Raw genomic sequence first — 20,715 nt, forward strand, 5'->3', positions numbered from 1 at the left:
GTTTTACTTCAGATTGGCTTTGACATACACAAAATTCTAATCTAAATAGAATAATTGAACAAAAATACTGTTATCAAATATAATTTATTTTGACTTTATAGTAGATTTAATGCAGATATTATCGACTTAAAACTACAACTAAGTACACATTTATAATAGTTTGTAGGTTGGAATTGTATTTGATTATATTTACATTGACCTCTTTTCCAAACCACCTCTGAGTTAGAGTTCCAGGCGCATTTTTTTATGTAGTTGTATCTCCTGGAGGTCTAATCCACCTAATTAATAAGTGTATATCCAAGTAAAATATTTTACTTTTATTAGAGACCATATTTATCTTTTATGCTTAGTTCTTGTGTCCCTTGGTACAGTGTTTTCTTGTAAAGATATTTTGAAATCACTGTAATTCTCCTCAGTTTGTTTTGATAATACATGTATAAATCTTTCTGGATAAAACTAGATTTAATCACTGCATTATCCTTAATGCATTTGCCATATCTGCAAAACTTTAAAATTCTTTCTCTCCTGGCAGATTTTAGCAAAATGCTCATGAATATTCTGAAAAATTAAACACTCTGAACATAAATATTTTAGACTCTACAATAACATTTCCTATAGTAATCATATATTAATTATATTCCCAACTTTATTTGTTTCCACTCTCATCACCCTGTCTTGAATTTCAGTTGAATGAAGAAATTGGCAGCATTGAATAATATCATATTCAGAAAGTTTCATTCATGTGAATAACTAAGCTGTTAATTCCCAATCTATCTAACATTTATTCACAATTCCATCATTTGTCAATTTCTTTTTCAATGTGTCTGATTGAGTTCATCCAAACCGATGGTGTTATTAACCATTCCTGTTTCCAGCATAAAGTATAATATGTCTGCAATGAATTATTAATACATATTACGACTAATAAAACCTAATCAATTGTTCAAATGCTTACCTTTTCCCATCAACTTTTTTGTCATAACAATGTTATTATTATCATCTTGCCATGAGTGACCATTATTATATAAATCCATTATTATTATTATATTATATAATTATATTAATCCTATTCTGAAATATCCATGTTTCATCTAAATTTATAAATTGAAATAATAAGTCTTCCTTCATTTTACTACATGCATTTAAATATTGTATTCTTTTAAAAGCAATATCGGGAAGTTCCATTACACCTCTTCGATACTTTTCGGACTAACCATTTCCTTTGAAATAATTGTGTTAAATTATATTTTATTGAAAAACTACACATTAAAAAAAACATATATTTAATCTCTGATAGAGCGAACATCAAGCTGATTTTGATTATTCACCCGCTTCGTATAAGGACGGGAGATATTTTATTGACCGTCTCCATACTAATATTCAGTACAGCTGCAACATGCTAAAAAATATTTTCAATAAAAATCTCAGAAAATTAATGTGTAAGAGTTAAAATGCTTACCTCTCTAACGAATTTTAATGGAGTTGGTCCTGTTCAAAGTAACTGATTAGAGGCGCAATATGTTCTGTCTGGCTTCGGTATTTTCAATCAGAGTAATATTAAGTAGCGAAATTTATCAAAACAAGCAAAGCATTAAAATAACGTTTGCCGGTTTATAACCCCTTATCACTATTGTTTTACGAAATTTGTATACGTTTGACAACCGGACGACTTTGGCAGGCAAGTTCGGTCACACGTTCGTGCTTATCAGACAGCATTGTGTCTCATTTTAACTAGAATAAAATGAAAAGGAAAATGCTGTCTGATTCTAAAACGAATTTAGAAATTGCGGCAGGCAAAATATTAAACATCTTGATGACGTATGTGCAGAACTTCTCTAGATGGTCTATATATTAATTAAGAATTGATTTTTGTGAGATAAAATACTCGATGTAAATTATTTATGCAACAAAATTATAATGTATCTTCAAGCTTTATCATGTGGCGTTTTATGTCAAAAACCAAAAATAAAGAGATGACTTTACTAGCCATGTTTCATCCATTGTCACATATCGACTAACACCAGGATTTGGGTTTGGTAGAGAATGCCCCTTTTGATCCGCCATTTGATTTTATGGCCTCAGAATATATTTTTATAGCACAAACAATGAAAACTTCTTCGCTTTTACAAATTACAATTACAAATATATTATCAGCACGTCAATGCTCAGCCACACATCTCAAAACAGTTAAAAATTACCTAGAAAGGTCAAATAGGAATCATATTTCATCCGTCATATTTTTCAGATATTTCTAAATCCGACAAACGTTTCTGTCAAACATTTATTGAGAATGTTTTTATTGAAAAAATTGGTACAGTAACAGCTCAATTGAAAAGTATCCGGCCTGACACATAGATGGCGCTATTAGAATTGAATCCATATGTTTTTTAGTTAGCCCTACCGATCAAAAGATGGGTGTATAAATTTGACAGTTGTCGGATCATTAGCTTGTGAATTGTAGCATTTTGAGTGAAACAACTTTTGTTATTGTGAAAAAAAATGGATAAAAATGAATATTGTGTATTGATAAAATATTGCTTTTTGAAAGAAAAAAATACAGTTTAAATAATACAGCAAAAACTTGACTTGATGCCGAGTTTCCGGATATTGCTCCAGGAAAATTAACCATTATCGATTGGTATGCTAAGTTTAGACGTGGTTGATGATTCGTAGCAGTGTTTGAAGATAATCAAGTGTAATAAACCCGAGTTTTTGCGTCGATATGTGAAAATGGATGAAACATGGCTGTACACGATAAACCCGCTCCAAAGCGTGGGAAACCGCAACAGTCGGCTGGCAAGTTTATGGCGTCTGTATTTTGGGATGCGCATGGAATAATTCTCATTGACTACCTTGAAAAAGGAAGAACCATCAACAGCAACTGTTACACAACGTTATTGGGCCGTTTGAGGGACGAAATCGCTGAAAAGCGGCCGCATTTGAAGAAAAAGAAAGTGCTGCTGCAAGAAATTCATGAATTGGGCTTCGAATTGCTTCTTCATCCACCGTATTCTTCAGATCTGGCCCCCAGCGACTATTTCATGTTCTTAGATCTCAAAAGAATGTTCGCTGGGAAGAAATTTTCGTCGAATGAAGAAGTCTTACTACAAATTGAATAAAAAAAATAATTTTGCCAAAAAAATGTGTTTTACTATGATAGGTCGGGGACTTTTCAATTGACCTATTTTATATTAATCAAAATATTTTTCATTTTAATTTTTCTGATTTGGCAATATGGCGATACAGTATGGAAATAACACTGTTGGTTTTGACCAACCCAATATACGATCCATTTTCGCACTTTTTCAACATTTCGAAAACGCATTCCTGTCAAGCCATTCTGCATCGTTCTGAACAAATAGTAATGAAAAGGTGGTATATTTGGTGAGTAGGCTGAATGCGACAGAAGTTCCTATTCGAACTGTAACAGTGTATATTTCACAATTTTTAACTCTTGCAATATGTTATGTGACAGAGCGCTGTCAAGCAAGAGAATAATTTTACATCTATTATTCCTTACTACTGGTCTTGCTTGCATCAATACATCATTCAGTTTGTTAAGTTGAGGTCGATAGACATCTGCACTGGTAATTTCTGTCGGTTTAAGTAGCTCAGAATACACTACACTATGCTGATTCCTCGATGTAGATGGCTACCCTGGATTAATTCATGACTTTTTGCACTTAATATAATCGTAGTCGATCCATTTTTCATCATACACTAAAGAAAACCCTTATTTTTTGCTTGGTGATTAATGCAACCATGATGTTGAAACGATTCGAAATGTTATTTTCATCCAAATCATGTCATAGCTTTTTTCCTCATTTTGAATCTTTCCCTCTGCATGTAAACGACTAGAAACAGTTGAGTCATAACTGCGAAGCTGTCTGAAAGTTCTTTTGGGGTTTGAGCTGGATTTTCATCCAAAATGTTTTGTAATACATTGTATTCGACCTTTTTTTTAATTACCACTTTTAAATCGTTGAGACCAACACAGACAATTAATATATTACGAAGAAGTATATGAAGATGATGACTATGCAATTTGGTTCTAACTAAACTATTTTTTTATAAAGAAAGTAACACAAAATTATATAAACACGTAATAGTAATTTAAAATCAATACTAACATCCTCGCATATGCAATAGTGACTCCAATTCCTGTCATACTCATAAACAACTTTTGGTGGCCACAGAACTTTTTCAAATTCTTCGTTTGATTTACATGGTAAGTAGAAAAAAACGTGAATACAGTCTACGACGCACAGCAACTTAATTGACATTAATGTTTGGCCTTTACCAATAAAACAAGGTAAATAAATATCTTCCAAAATACCAATATCATGACACGTTACATTCAAATTAATTTTCTTGGACATTTTGGCTTGAATGGTACCTAAAAATGACAGGATATATTTCAACTATGATAAAAAAAAATTTAAGTTAAATTACCCACCACATTGAGGTTTATATTCGACCGTTACTTTTTCTGATTCCTCTCCCGTGGGTTTCAGAAAATAGAAACATCCATTCATAAAACTGTTGTTTTGAAGTTCAAGTTCAATGTCAGTAGGGATACCAACATAAAGCATTTGTAAGGGGCATATTATTGGCTCTTGGGACTGACTTTTCACTTTTATATCCAAATTATCTATCTCGTATTTGATGAGACATATACTTTCAGCTCTCATTTTTTGTAGTAGTATTTGTTCAGATTCTATTTGTTCGCATGAAAATAAAACTAATATCGATAACCAATGAGTAGGATTTTGATTGGTAATATTGTAGCTTAGTAGTCTTCTTTGATTTTTAGCCAAAATACCTTCCCGAACTGAAATACTTGGATTCTCGATTATATGAATATATGGTTGCATATCTATATTGTATCTCATTTCAACAATTTTCCAATATAACTTCTGCATACTGTGATTTATAATGTAGAAATCTCGTTTAACATCTACTCCTATGGGCAACATAGCAAAATCTAAAAATTCTTCAGAAAATGATAGCTTTGCTCTAGGAACACGTTTCTTGCAACAGCAGCAACTTTTACATTTTTTACATCTGCAAAAAATGCATAAAGTGATTATAGATTTTTATATCATTTTAGTAAACTTTCTTATGTATACATTATATATACACAACGACAAAACTGATTGATGCAGGAGAGACCATGTGATATTTCATTAAAAATCAAAATATAATATATAACATTGATTTTAATATTGAAATAAATGTTGCTATATTATGGACTATTTAATATTCTTAAGAAACACGAGACGAGAACGAACGAAATTTAAGAACGAGAAAACAATGGACGTAAAATTACTAGCAGTAATAAATTAATGTAAGCGAAATAGTAAACATTGTAAAAATTACAACTTCTTCGAGGTCTTCTATCAATTGCCGGAAACACATGAAAATTATACAAACGAGATTCTAGTGAACTTCCGAAGAAATGAACTGAAGGCAGGGTTTTGAAAATATAATAGTTGTGTTGATAAGATTTTCCGCCAGTTTATGTTTGAACATGTTTGGAATGAAAGATCAACGAATTCTTCATAAGATTCTATGTCGAAAGCGACCTTTTGGACGGATGACATGAGAAGCTAATAAGCGAACTCAGAAATAGAAACAGGAGACTAACATTATCCGATGCTGCTGCTTCCGATCGTCAATAATTACAAGATTGTGATTGGGGAAGGATATTCGAAGTCTTGCGACATTAACAGCAGCGTATTGCTTGAAAAGTAGATGCTCTTCTTGATTGTTGGCTATGAATTGACGATGATGTTGAAATTAGTAGAGTAGCTATCACAAGAGCTTTATTTGAAGCTCTATTTCACTATGGGTAAAACTTGAATATATCACAATATTACTGAATCAAATAAAAAGGTGCGAACCCGATAGTTCTGCTTCGATACTTTTTTTTTGTTGTTCTGGCCTAAAAACCAGGCGGTGGAATGCATGACGCATACCTGGTCGCGGAGACTTGCTCTGGAGTGACAAGTTGGACCGGGTTATGTGGGACTGCCTCTGGGCTTACCAATACACTAAACCGAAACCGCCTCACAGTTGACCCCTGTGGATCACTACTGCTACTGCATTAAATTTGGGGATATGGCACCCGCTGATCGGGCAGCCGTTATTGGGCACGAGGGCCCGGCGATTCAATTGATTCGCGAACCTGAGTTAACACACAACTGGGTACTGTTGTATGGGGGCAAAAGTTATGACTGTAGCGACGGATGAGGTCGTTTCAGCCTGGAAAAGGGGAAGAGCTTAGCGGTGACGCGGTGCTAAGCTCCCAGCATGTCGACCAGCTTGCGAACAAGCGCGTTTTCAGAAGAACTTGAGCTGAGTTGTTGTTTGTGGAATGATTGAGATATGAAGTGCTTGATTTCTGGAGTGTCAGTTTCCCTATGAATTTGATTATTTCTGACAAACCATGGAGCGTTTAATATTCTCCTGAGGAGCTTATTTTGGAAAACTTGAAGCCGTTTGTCCTGGTTAGGTGTAACAAACTTGAAGTAGACATTAGATCCGTAGAGGAGTACGGACCGAATTAACATCTTGTAAAATAAGCATTTGATGGAGATGGGAAGTCTGCTAGAAGGGCAGATCAGAGAAGATAGCAGGTTTGCTATCCCCGGATTGCTTTTTTGCTATTTTGCTATCCGGTTGCTATTTTGGATTGCTTTCTGGATTTGGGAATGCCAACCGAACGGCCGGTCGAAGTGAAGACCTAGGTACGTGACGTTATCCAGCCATGGAATTATTGCGGTGTCGATCTTAAGTGGCGAGACGCGCAGAGCGTAACGCTTCTTGTGGAAAATGATGGCCTGGGTTTTCAGGGGGTTGATTTGCAACCTCCAGAATTTGAACCACTTGACCGCATGATCGAGCTGCTTCTGTAAACGTTCCTGAATTGTAACTTCGAACCTGGCGGCCGTGAAGAAAGCAGTGTCGTCGCTTCGATACTTGTAATTATCAATTATTTAGATAGCAAAGTAATTCTGCAATAAAGGATTTTTTTAATTGGGAGTTTTTTTGCAAAAATTTATTACAATGTAATTTATTCAAGGTGTTTAATTTAATCTAATGTAATATAATTTATTCATTGTCAATCCATAGTCACTACTTTCTCTATCTTTCAGGCAGTTTACGGATTCTATCTCCAAAAAATGATGTATCATTTGAATCTACACATTTTTTGATATATTCATTAGAAGTGAAGCGCTGCTCAGATAGGTCACGACTCATGTCGGAACAAGTAATAGTCTGACGGGACAAGGTCTGGAGCAGTTGTTTCCCTGATTTTGCTATATATGATCGATCGCTCTTATGCCGAAGAATAACATTTTTGTATCTTTACTCGTATTTTGGCTGTTTTTCTGGCAGTGCTCGGCACAAACGCATCAATTATATTCAATAGCGACCACCATTAATAGTTTAATCGAATAATGCTTTCAAATCCTAGCCTTCAATTTTAAATCCTAGGCTATTTGACTTCGGTATCAAAATCGCGATTTTTAAAACCTCGAAACCTGTATTCACCTGTTGATATCTATGGAGTATGGTTGCCATAAGCTTCACATGGCATTCGATGCCCTTCAGACACCATTTTTTTCAAATTGAGGTAAAAATTTCAAATATTCCCGTAAATATGATATCCTCGGTACAAATTCAAACATTTTCAATGCACTGACATTTTGTTTATTCACACTTCGATCAAATGACTCATGGTAAAAAAGTGCAAAGTGAAGCCACTTGGTGAAGCTTTAACATGAAGTTGGTTACAAATGTACACAGTAACACCATTTGTAAATATATTACCATTAGTTTATAAGCCTGATAGATTATTATTGTAACCATTTGGATAAGTTATATTGAAGAACTCGTGAGATTTTTTTCAAATTTCACATCTTTCAAGAAATCGTAAATATAAAATAAAATCGTAATATAAATAAATAAAAGAATTGTTTGGCTTTTTCGTCAAAATTTCGTTTCGTAAATGTATAAGGAGCTTGCATACATTTTGATCAACTATTGGTAAATGTAAAAAATATTTAAAAAACTCTAGGTAACAATGTAAACAATTGTTAAACAACCTAAACGAACTGTTAAATTCGATTTTGGTATTTCTCTATATAAAATAACAATCTTCCATTTAGTATTATTGAGATTGATTCAGTGAATATAGACGTTAATCATGAAATGTTCAAAATTACATTTTCGATATTCATTACTTTTGTTGTTTTTAAAAAATTCTGCTGCAGAAACTCATCAAACACATTTAGAAAATTATGGTGATACTATTTCGTCATATCACAAATGTCGATTTTGGTTTCAATGGTTTAAGCATTTTGATATCAATGGTAAACAACGGTCTGGAGTATCAAACAAGTTCGAATACAATAAATAACAAAATTTATCGGGCAAAAATCAGCTCTTCTCCCAAAGAAATTTTAGATAGCTTAAAAAAAGAAATATTTAAATGGAGTTAATATAGCTACCACACGAATTAACTGAAAATGATATTTCAAACCGTTTTAAAATCTATGTTTTATGTTTTATTTTCCATGTAAAGAGAATTACTGCAAAAACTATTAAGAAAGGGAATTATAAAACTGACCAACTTGATAAATACCGTATTTAGATTAAAACATGTCTCAGACATTTGGAAGATGGCGGATGTTATAATGATCCCAAAACCTGGGAAGTCACCAAACGAAATAAAAGCCTATAGACCTATATCACAGCCTAATACCAACACACCAGTTTGGTTTTATTAACAAGCATTCAACAATTGGCCAGGTCCATAGAATAACAGATGTTATTGAAAAAGCCCACGAAAGTAAAAAAGTATGCTGAGCTATATTTGTATATGTACCTCAAGCCTTCGATAAGGTTTGGCATAAAGACCTTATTTATAAACTACAGAAAATGCTACCAAAACAACACATCGAACTATTAAAATCATACATTATGAACAGAATGTTTAGAGTCAAACAAAAACAGGCTTACTCTACAAATCTAAAAGCTAAATCTGATGTACCACAAGGAAGTGTACTGGGCCCAATGCTTTATCTATTCTACACTTGTGATAAGCAGCAAATGGAGAATATTACAATGGCTACATTTGCTGATGATACTGTGATTATAACTGTCGGAGGCAATAGTGAAGAAGCCTCACGAAAATTACAGCAGACAAGTGACAATATAAATAATTGGACACAAGCTTGGAAAATAAAAATTAACGAAAGTAAATCTGTGCATGTGCAGTTTACCTACAATTAGACTGTATAAGCACCTATAACATTAAATAATACCATCATTCCATATAGCAACAACGCTAAATATCTCGGAATTAATCTTGCTACAAAACTTCGCTGGAAGGAAGAAAAAATGGAAAGAACTGGAATTGCAATATAGGAAAATGTACTGGCTATTTGGAAGAAAATCACAATTATCAGTACATAATAAATTGCTATTATATAAGCAATTATATAAGCTATACTATTATATAAAATACAAATTTTTCAGAACAAAGTCCTGAAAGATACTGTGAGCGCACCCAAAAAATATAGAACTGATTACCTACATCGAGACCTTCAGATACCCACAGTCAGTCAAGAAATCAAGAGAATTGTAAGGGGGCATGAAGAAAGACTCCATACTTATGAGAATATTGAAGTTTTGCAGCTTTTGGATACCACCAGAACAGGACACAGACTCAAAAGAATCAAACTATCTGATCTTGTGTAGTGTTGTATAGTGAGGTGCATATAATGAAAATACAGCAGTGACAAACATTATTTCACTAGAAACTGAGATAGGGTATAGTTATATACCTAGGTTTAAGTTATTATAAAGACAAATTGTAGGTTAATCGGAAACAACTAGTAACAATTTAATTAAATAATTAAATTATATATATATATATATATATATATATATATATATATATATATATATATATATATATATATATATATATATATATATATAGTTTTTCTCAATAAATACCTCTTTAATTGGAAAAATCATTAACATACATACAAGCATACTCGGAGTAATGGATAATCTACAAATTAGAATATAAATATAGGTAAAAATAGGTACATTGAATACAGTACTTTTAATAATATATTGCTATCCTTGTTTTCATATTAGTTTTATTTTTATTTAGTTTAATAAATTGTGTCTTACCGGTCACTGAAGGAATTTAAATCCTTTCCTTTTATCGTTTTCTGTTCAGTAACAAAGCAAGCAAGTTCCACTTCTACGAGTAAGACATCTACCAACTATAAACATAAACCATTTATATGATATTTTAACAATAAACTGTATTTACTTACTGACAAACCTTCTACGGTTTCATTCAATGAGTTACTGATTTCGATAATAAATTCTTCTTCTTCGTCGAGCGAAGCAATAGGTATATTTTTTATAAAAATTCTGATAAATGTATTAGTATAAAATCATGTATATATAACAAGTAGTATAATAAACCTTAATATTGTGTTATAATATCCACTAATATTACTTTGCGGAACGATAAATAAATGAATATCATTAGAGCTGTATGGTATCAATTTGACACAGTCAGTCTGAGTCAATTTCCAGTTAGACATGTCAAAAAGCGCATCGTCCTTAGGATAAAATTTGCATTCATATTGCAAGGATAGTTGACTACAAGAATAACAAATATAATGACAATTGAAATTGGTTAATTTTTTTTGACATTTGAACACCTTTTGTTATGTATACGTAGTGTTAATTTTATAACTTCATTGACATTAGTGTATTTCAAAAATATACGATGTCCAGGTTTATTTTCTAACTCAGTAAGAAGATCGGGAACCTAGAAAAGCAATTAAATTTTTAAAAATAAATATGATTGATCGTTTTGGTTAAGGTTTAACGTTTAGTGTTTCAAAACAAAATGTCATTAGAATTTATCAATTCTATTATATAACCAATACCTACTGAAATAATATTGGCTGTTTTATCCATTATTTCTAATTATAATTTACAATTGCGACTACACTAGTACTAGTTATATTGGGCATGTTTAGATTTTTTATTGCCTCCTGCAATATTTAAAGAAAAAAAAAGCGATATGATAGCTTAAGGCAATTTATAACTAGTGTAACATATATTGGTATTTACTGTTTTTCTCTAGAGCTCTAATTTTAATGTGACATGGGTGTACTTTATGTTTGTGATTATTTTTTTATGTTTATAGGTTTACCACTGGTTTTAGTGGTGCCAATAATCAAGCTAGTTAATATCTATCGGCTTACGCAGGTTTAGTAGGTCCACGAGAAAGCGCCGTGGTCTTAAACCGCTTTAAGAAATTGGTCCACTTACTAAAATATACTCGCACGTATAATCTTAATTTGGGCACCACTGAGTCTCGTATAAAATATATCTTATGGTTTAAAATGACATTTGATACATTACTCCTGAGCATTTATTCGTAACTCTGAAATAAAAAGTTAGGAGCCTTATTTTGATCTTGAATACAATCTTTGAGAATATCTGGAAGTATGAAAGAACTTAAACTGGAAGTTACAAGTTATCAGTTATATGACGCAAATCAGTTGCCTGATTTACGACCACTGATTTTCATTCAATAACTTCATTCATATATTATTATGTTTTTATTATTATTTAATTAATATATTGTTACTAGTCGTTTCCGTCTAGGAGGACTCATCGGTCCTAACTCAGTCTCTGGTGAAGTAATGTTTATACATATCACTGCTGAATTTTTTAATATATGCACCTCACTACACAACTGTGTCCTGTTCTGGTGGTATCCAAAAGTTGCAATATATCAATATTAGTATGAGAATGGAATCTTTCCTCATGCCCCCTTGCAATTCTCTTGATTTCTTGACTGACTATGTGTATATGAAGGTCTCGATATAGGTAATCAGTCCTATAGTATTTGGGTGCACCCACAATACCTCTCAGGACTTTGTTTTAAAAAATTGTATTTTATTAATGTTACTCTTTGCAGAACATCCCCATAATTGAACTCCGTATGTCCATATAGGTTTTAATATTTGCTTAAATAATAGCAATTTATTATGTACTGATAATTGCGATTTTCTTCCAATTAGCCAGTACATTTTCCTATATTTCAATTCCAGTTCTTTTCTTTTCTTCTGTATATATTCCTTCCAGCGAAGTTTTGCATCGAGATTCATTCGGAGATATTTAGCGTTGTTGCTATATAGAATGAGTGTTATTTAATGTTATTGGTGCTTGTTCGGTCCGTTTATAGGTGAACTGCAGATGTACAGATTTACTTTCATTAATTCTTATTTTCCTAGCTTGTTTCCATTTATTTATATTGTCACTTGCCTGTTGCAATTTTCGTGAGGCTACTTCACTATTGCCTCCTACAGCTATAATCGCAGTATCATCAGCAAATATAGCCATCCTGATATTTTCCATTTGTGCTATATCACAAGTGTAAAGTAAACAAATCAGTACACTTGGTCCCAGTACACTTCCTTGTGGTACACCTGCTTTAGCTTTTTTTATTGTAGAGTAAGCTTCTTCTTGCTTGACTCTAAAGATTCTGGTTGTAATGTATGATTTTAATAGTTCGGTGTGTTGTTTTGGTAGCATTTTCTGTAGTTTATGAACAAGGCCTTCATGCCAAACCTTAACGAAGGCTTGTGCTACATCTAAGAATATAGCTGAGCATATTTTTTGACTTTCGTAGGCTTTTTCAATAACATCTGTTATTCTGTGGACCTGGTCAATTGTTGAGTGTTTGTTAATAAACCCAAACTGGTGTGTTGGTATTAGGTTTTTTCTCTCTATGATCGGCTTTATTCTTTTCAACAGGAATTTTTCAAAAACCTTAGATATTACTGGCAGCAGTGATATAGGTCTATAGGATTTTATTTCGTTTGGTGACTTCCCAGGTTTTGGGATCATTATAATTTCTGCCATCTTCCAAATTTCTGGGACATGTTTTAATCTAAATGCTGTATTGATCAAGTTGGTGAGTTTTATAATTCCCTTTTTTGGTAGTTTTTGCAGTAACTGTTATTAATTACAGTTACATTTAATATACATCATATATATCATATATATATAAATAATCCCAGAAGACATCCGGTCTTACCCAGCCTGGTTACTGGCGTGACTGAGATCATTTTCCTTGTCGGATTTTACACTCTTGCCTAGAACATTTACAAATTTTAAACAATCACAAACATAAATTTACGACCATGCCTCAGCTGGATTCCAACCCGCGCCTAGTGCAACAGTAGGAGGACCATACAGGCCTTTACCACTGCGTCACCAAGCCGGCTTAAAATGATTAACCATAATTTACAGAAATGTTTTCTTACCGAAAACTTATTTCCACTAAAACTCCGTAGATAGCGGCACTAGTTAGCTGTCAATTAATATAGCGAACAAAATACTATTATTCACAAATATAATATAATTTAATCTTATTCGTCTAATTCTTAAATTTTTGTTTATCATTAGATCAAGTAGCCATTTACCTTTACTGACATTATGACTTGTATATATGTATTAAATATAAACTATCTTTAATTTTTAATTAAAACATACCTCAACACTAACTAGTTTCTTATTGAAACAAACTGCATCACCAATGATGTCTATTTCCTGATAAATGTTATTACTGCTTATTAAGAACAAGGTATCGATGTGCAAATTACATGTCAAGGGCTGAAAAATTATATTAATCTCTGCTGTTTCGCCGCTTTTAATCTCAAAATATATTGGGTATATCCAGAAACCTAGATGGTTGTGTTCCATTATGTCTGAAATTTTCTAAAAATAAATACAAACAAATTATCAATAATTTTATAAATTTAATCAATTAATCTTCATAATGGGCGTGCTTTACAGGTGGGATTTTATGACAACTCATAAGTAGTTTATAGAAGAAACTATCAGATTTTCTAAAAATTTAAATTTTTTATATATCATTAAAATGTGAGATAAATTAAACTACGCTTAGGATTCATGATCAGCTTGCTCTATTGTCAATAATCATTTATATTTCGGAAATGTTTCATTTTTGTGAAAGAACTAATGAAAGTGAAGGCAACTGAACTGGATCTAAGATATGAAGGTATATTTTCCAAAAATAGATAGCGAAATTTTTTACATCATCCCATAATATTTTTTTTGTACTAAGAAAGTTAATATTGTTAAGCAAATTTTGTGTTAATTAATTAGTCTTACGTTGACATTTTCATTAAACCAGTTATCTTCTGACACTATGAAGAATTTTGCGGTATGGCCCTTATTCAGCAAATAAAATGTGATTAAGATAAAATCGGTTGCAAGACATGCTCCACAGTCGATTGTTTGGTTTAACGCTCTATTTCTTTTTGGTGAATATGACTTGCTTTTCAAATAATTAGTTCTTAAAAGATTTCTAGATTCATCATTGGATCGATAAATCAGTCCGAATAATATTGGAGGTTCTATTGAACATCTTAATGTAATTTTCATTTTTTGTCCTGAAATTTTTATTATTATAAGTGATTTACTCTTAAATGTACTTATTATGACAAAATTATATAGCATTGGATCGTTTTGAATGATTAACTTTAAAAAATAGGCAGCGATATTACATAGGGTAATAAACTTTAAAAATTCAGGGTTACTTATTGTCACGATAATGATGATTATCTAAAAGGGATGGACAAAATACTATGAATACCTGACATATACACAATAGGTATTATTAAATAAGGTGTTTAGTAACATTTGGTTTTAAAACAACCGCAATTACTTAATAATAAAATATAAAAATTCGTAGACTGTCTGAATAGTTTACAATAGAATATTGTCCAATTCTTGTACCACAACATCCGCCAATTGCTTCAATGATGTTGGAAATAGAGACCTATTCCTCAATTTCTGCTTTAAAACTTCCCATAATGGTTCAATGATGTTGAGGTCTGGTGATTATGTTGGCCAGGGAAAATGTTTGATCATATTGATGTTCCTCAAACAAGGACCGAACCTTTTTGGCGCACTATCATCTTGGAGTATAGCTGTATTGCAGCAATATGCTAGTCATAGTAAGGACTTCATTACTGAGGATGTCGAGATATAAATTCATTTAGTAATCAGACCAGAGAATCAAAAAATACCAGCTGAAAACCATGCTTTTACCGGACAAATCCTCCATGCTTGATTGTCGGAAGCAGGCTGAACCATAACATTCTCTTAGGTTTGTCAATACATAAACCCGAATTTTCGTAATAAATAATGTAAACAACGATTCATCGAACCATATCACATTGTTGCATTGAGTGTCAAAGTTTCATGATCGTTGCACCACTTCTTTCGTAGCGTAGCGTTGACTTCTGTTATAAAGGGTCTGACAATTGCAATGCTTCCATTGTGGTTTGTATTAGTTACTTTGGGGTTTACTTTGGTATTCCTCTTCGCTGATGTTTATCCTCTGTTCGTTAGGATTTACAATATTCATTGGTCAATAGGATTCCAACTTGCGGTTCCTTTTATTATTTTATATCAGTTTATCAGTTTATATCAGTTTTATCGTTTCCTTTACCCTTATATACAATATATTTTAATGTTGCCTATTGTTAATGTGTTCTCTCCGAATGTGGAATGTAAAGAGAGGATCTAGCCTCTTAGATTTTAGTTTCACATAGATAGTCTCCAAAATACCTAACCAAACCACAATATTAACCAATAATATTTTTGTAATATGTAACAGGTAGTTATTCTCTCTATTTGTTATTTCTCTATTTTGTTTAAAATCTTTTGTCTAAAATATATGTCAGTGTTCTTTTCTGAATTTCCTTCTTCATTCATTAGGATAACTACCCTCCCAATTTGTCAATATTAAGCTATATTTGCATATATTTCATTACCTGGATCTGTATTAGCATAGAATAACACCTTGGACATATTTAAACTGTTCAGTAATATTATAGTAGAGCCAATTAATTATTAATAATATGAAAACTATCCCTAGAATAAGCCTTTTTCATTAGATCGTGAATTCAACGCCATTTCAAAATCATTATGATACATAATTTAAGATTATCCAAAAGATGGCTGTTTTTGGTTATTTTATTCAAAATAATTGATTACAATTGATATTGATTTCTCAAGATGCTTTTATAGTACATAAAAAAATGACAGTGACGCAGAAGTGTCCATGAACTAATTTAAACTCTAAATATTTAGTGTTCAATTAATAGAAATTATATTAAAAATAATATTTGATCTTACTATAAAAGAATTTACATTTTAAAACATACCATATTATACTAAATATTACTTATAATACGATCATGTGAATATAATTTTATAGAATATCATGTGAATAGTATTGTTGTGCCATTTGCCTAAAACTCTCTACTCAAAATTATTTTGTTAAGTTTTCGTCAAACTGCTGAATATTTCATAAACTCGCTAATTATAAAATCACTTTAAGAACAATGCTTTAAATTGAGCGATGAGATAAAAACTAAACCGAAAAATGCTTTAAAAGTTATTCTAAAAATCGAACTTAACAACTCTTCCTGGTTAGAAAATATGTTGGTTGAAATACAATATATCCCATGAATACTTTCTGAAAAATTAATAACACGGTTTTCTAGAAAATATTACGGCGTTACTCATATAGTACTTCTTTAGTTAATTACCTTTGCCGCTTATAAAGAACATCTTATCACGCTTATTTATATTCGCATCCGATTTGAACTGAATGACTGCTTTAAGTGACATACCAGGAGCCACTTTTTGACTCGAAAAGAAAAGACGAAACATCTTGAGCTTTGGATAAGTTAGGATGCAAATTGATTGTATGTATGAACTCGTATTAATAATTTTAATTTCTTTCTAAAAGTAAAATAACATTATAGTGAATCATAAAGTACATTATATGATTTTATGGGTTAAATAATATTCATCTTTTTATCATTATTTACCTGATATAAAACATTAATCTTGTAATTTGTAAATTCAATAGTCGTAGGTTCTATTACAAGTTGTTTTGCGGTCAATTCCTGCTTTTTGTCGGGCTCTTTCTTGCGTATTCTAAAAATAGGAAAAACATGTAGTATCAAATTATAAATTGTGGAATAATTAGTACTGTAGATAACCATCATTTTAGTTCTTTAGGTCTTTTGAAATGTTAGGCCTTTTATGCTATTATTTTTTCACTTTAAAAAAGCTGTTATTGACAAAAATTAGTGGAATATCTATTAGTCAACATATTTTCTATAAGTTTAGTCCCATAGTCCGTGTTCCCGTGTCCCATTCCCGTGTTGAAAGAACGATGTTGGTTTGACAGCGACTCATTTTCGCACATTTTTATCATTTCGAAACTATGTCAACCAAGTGATGCTGCATCGATCTAAGTACTAACCTGAAGGCGCTATGTCTGGTAAGTACTCTGGGTGTAGCAGAACTTCGTATTCGAGCTTTAACAGTATTTTCTTCACAATACATCCTTGCACGTGTATGGTCGAGTGTTACGTAAGCGTTATGTAAGAAAGTGATCGCGCGTCTGTTACTCGCTGTTGTTATTTTTTATAACAATACCTCGTTCATTGAAGAATGTTCAATGTTCATGTTCAATTGATGTTAGTTAGTATTGATGCAGCTCATAATACGTTACACTCACTTACAATACGTTACACAAAACATTTCCATTTTTATTTGACTATCAATAAAACCTTGATATTGGTAGCCACTCCTGCTGTAGCTATTTTTACTTCTTTTAGTATTTTATTATTGATTATAAATGCCTGGAAACAATTGACTGATCAACTACTAAGTTGTATGAATGTTCTTTGAGAACTGGGTCTTGTAACTTATTGTCTTTGAAAACCCAAAACTGACAATTAGATACGGAAATGAACTGGACATTTGACATGGACCATTGGAATATGACGGAGCAGCATCGCCATGAGTTACGAAATGTTTTTGATAAGCTTCAGTAGCAGGGTTCTTCAAATCATGGCAAAAAATACAATTTTAAGCATTATGTGATTAGTACCTGCATACCTTAAATAACCTAGTAATGCTAAATACTACAGAACACTAATTTTGATACTATGTTACAGACTTAGCGATAAATGATAAACAAATTGTAAAAGTAATGGAGAAAACATTCCATATCCGTTGAACGTGAAGAATATTTTAATGACAAGAATAATGAGAGTACTATAAAATGGAATCTTAGATGAAGTATAAATATCGTGAATTTTTAATATCTCCATATAATTAGAAAAGTTAAGAATGTACATTCTGTAATTTTTGCATAATAAGAAACTTAATTACTAAATAACTGCATGGAAGAAACTGAGGAGGTAGGTTGTTTTTAGCGCAGAAATTCTATAATAAATCAGGTTTAATTAAAATACATATTAAATAGTAAATATTAAATATTAAGTATACATTTATGTTTTAGTATTTAGACTACTCACTTTTTAACATGTGTCTGTTTCTTTGTGTTTTTAAAGCTCTTAAAAGTTTCCAAACAGTTCTTACATCGATGGAATGTGTTGAATCGAAAATCTAGGGTGTAAAATATAATATAGTTAGAAATGGAAAGCAAAAACAAAACATATTTTATCACCTAAAAATTGTCTGGTTACGTCAGGGTATAAATCACATTTCTTAATTAATCCATATCTGGTTACGAGTGGATCAACTTCAATTAGATCAAATATATCATCCGTTTTCAACTTGCACATTTCTTTTAAAAACTCGTCCTTTTCAATATTGTTCTTTTTTATTAAATATTCCGCATGTTGTTTCATAATACATTTTTCCGTCGTTGTTATGTTTTCAGATTCCCTTAAAAATTCTTCGTTAATTTGAAGAGCGTATTTGCCAGTTTCTATCAGGCTCAATTCCTCGTCTATATTATATTTTGTAACATTATTCGCTATATCCAATGGAAATGTATCCTTGTGAAGTTCTTCTTGAAATGCATTTCTAATTTCTGTAGAGGTCTGAATGCTTTCAGGGATTTTTGGTATGAGATCCATTATAATTTTCGATACAAACTAATATTAAATATAGATCGATTAGATTGACAATTATGTGTCAATTATGACAGTACATTAAGCAAATTTTTAAAAATACTTGGTGTCTGTGATTTGACAATGAAATGACATATAATTGCAAACTTTTTTTCCCTGTTAAAATTCTAGTTACTTGTTTAACACAAAAAGGGGACACCTTGTTATTATATTTAATATTTTATCTGAAAGATCATGTCCTTGTGCAGTTAAAAAGTGCTAAAATAATTCTTTTCTCGTCATCTGATAGCCTAAAATAATTTTTTTGCGGTCTGAGTTCTGAGATATTGCCTTAACTCCATAAAATCAGTCTAATCAATCTATTGAGTTACCCATAATTGAAAGCAAACAAAAATTATTATCAATTTCTTTTTTTTTTAATCTTAGCAAGAAACCTGAAATATATACTATAGTGCAACATAAAATTGTGTTTACTTAAATTGTTCAAATTCAACTAAACACTGAAACTGAAAATATAGAGTCAAGTTGCAATTTCCCAACTCTTCATAATACGTCCCCTATTATTAATGAATGTAAATTATCTAAGGCAATGTTCATCCTTTTCAATATTTCCTAAAGGCAAATGAGATGAAAAAAGAAGGACTTATGAAGAACAGTTCAAATTATTTCAATATTCTTATTGAGGGATGTACATTCCCGAATTTATGAGCTCTTAAAGATTCGAAAAATAAGCTCATAATATCTTAAGTAACTTTTAGCCAATATATTTATTTACATACTTGCTCAAAAGATTTTTCTTTAAAGAAACGAACCCCTCAAAGAGTTATTACTTTTTCAATTGATGGTCCTTCAAAAAATTTGTTTCTAGTTGAGCAATAAAATTTTCTACTATTGAATAGCTTAGCACCAAAATTCTTCATATATTGAACATACGGTTAATATTCCCTTAAAAGGTCTACATTCAGGAGCTATACTTTTAGTGGAGCTGCAAATATAAAATTGTTGATACAAAAATAAAGAGTAAAATTATAAATTAATGACTAACAATTTAATCACTAAATTATAAAAAAATCACTATAAAAAAACTAAACATACACTTCTCTACGTAAGGCACACTGGAAATGGTGCCCAAATTAAAAACAAACACAGCATCAAAACAAAATTAACTAATCAATTGCCTTGGTGGCTCTTGGCATAGCGATTAAAATTAGTAGTAAGTTTAAGGCAGCTATATTTAGATATTGGACGTCGCGAAACATTTCTCCTAAATTGCCTATAAAGTTAAATCTCTATTTTCTCTATCGCCATATTTTGAACCAATATCTTCTGAAACAGTACTTAGCATGAAGAAATGTAGGAAACACTGATTATATATTTAGGTATTGGATGATGATTTGATTGATATTGATATTGATAATGATGATGATATTGGATGATTTAGGTATTGTTGATTAATTTTTGATTTCGTTTAATGTTTAATGATATATATGTTAGATGGCGTGAAGACTTGGTTGCGGTCTATGTAAAAATATAGCTACGACTTCAACGGAAAAAGCATAAAAAGTTACTTACTATCAAACGATACTGAATTTTGAAATCAACATCTGAATCATTTGTTGAAAGCCCCATTAAAACGTACTCACCAACTCTTTACAGAGCCTAG

The 20,715-nt window shown here is 31.5% G+C and overlaps 1 protein-coding gene and 1 long non-coding RNA gene across 2 annotated transcripts; both read right to left on the reverse strand.

Moving 5' to 3' along the window:
• Window positions 1-88: 88 nt before the first annotated feature.
• On the reverse strand, window positions 89-1,777 carry LOC143191331 (uncharacterized). The gene is made up of 3 exons (XR_013004473.1): window positions 1,460-1,777; window positions 956-1,399; window positions 89-892 (listed from the first exon to the last, which is right to left on the reverse strand). It is a non-coding gene; the product is annotated as an uncharacterized LOC143191331 (long non-coding RNA).
• An 85-nt stretch (window positions 1,778-1,862) lies between these two features.
• On the reverse strand, window positions 1,863-19,452 carry LOC143191042 (uncharacterized). Its single transcript, XM_076395691.1, has 13 exons — window positions 18,644-19,452; window positions 18,492-18,582; window positions 16,989-17,097; window positions 16,704-16,899; window positions 14,254-14,534; window positions 13,612-13,836; window positions 10,758-10,867; window positions 10,516-10,695; window positions 10,362-10,461; window positions 10,213-10,307; window positions 4,457-5,064; window positions 4,131-4,396; window positions 1,863-2,077 (listed from the first exon to the last, which is right to left on the reverse strand). Exons 1-13 carry the CDS (start codon window positions 19,056-19,058, stop codon window positions 2,015-2,017), a joined length of 2,739 nt encoding a protein of 912 aa, XP_076251806.1. The 5' UTR covers window positions 19,059-19,452; the 3' UTR covers window positions 1,863-2,014.
• Window positions 19,453-20,715: the final 1,263 nt, after the last annotated feature.

This window comes from Rhynchophorus ferrugineus, unplaced genomic scaffold, assembly GCF_030347505.1.
Source record: "Rhynchophorus ferrugineus isolate W39M unplaced genomic scaffold, kcgeb_rfMv2 rfM2, whole genome shotgun sequence".
In the NCBI taxonomy this organism is placed as follows: Eukaryota; Metazoa; Arthropoda; class Insecta; order Coleoptera; family Curculionidae; genus Rhynchophorus; species Rhynchophorus ferrugineus.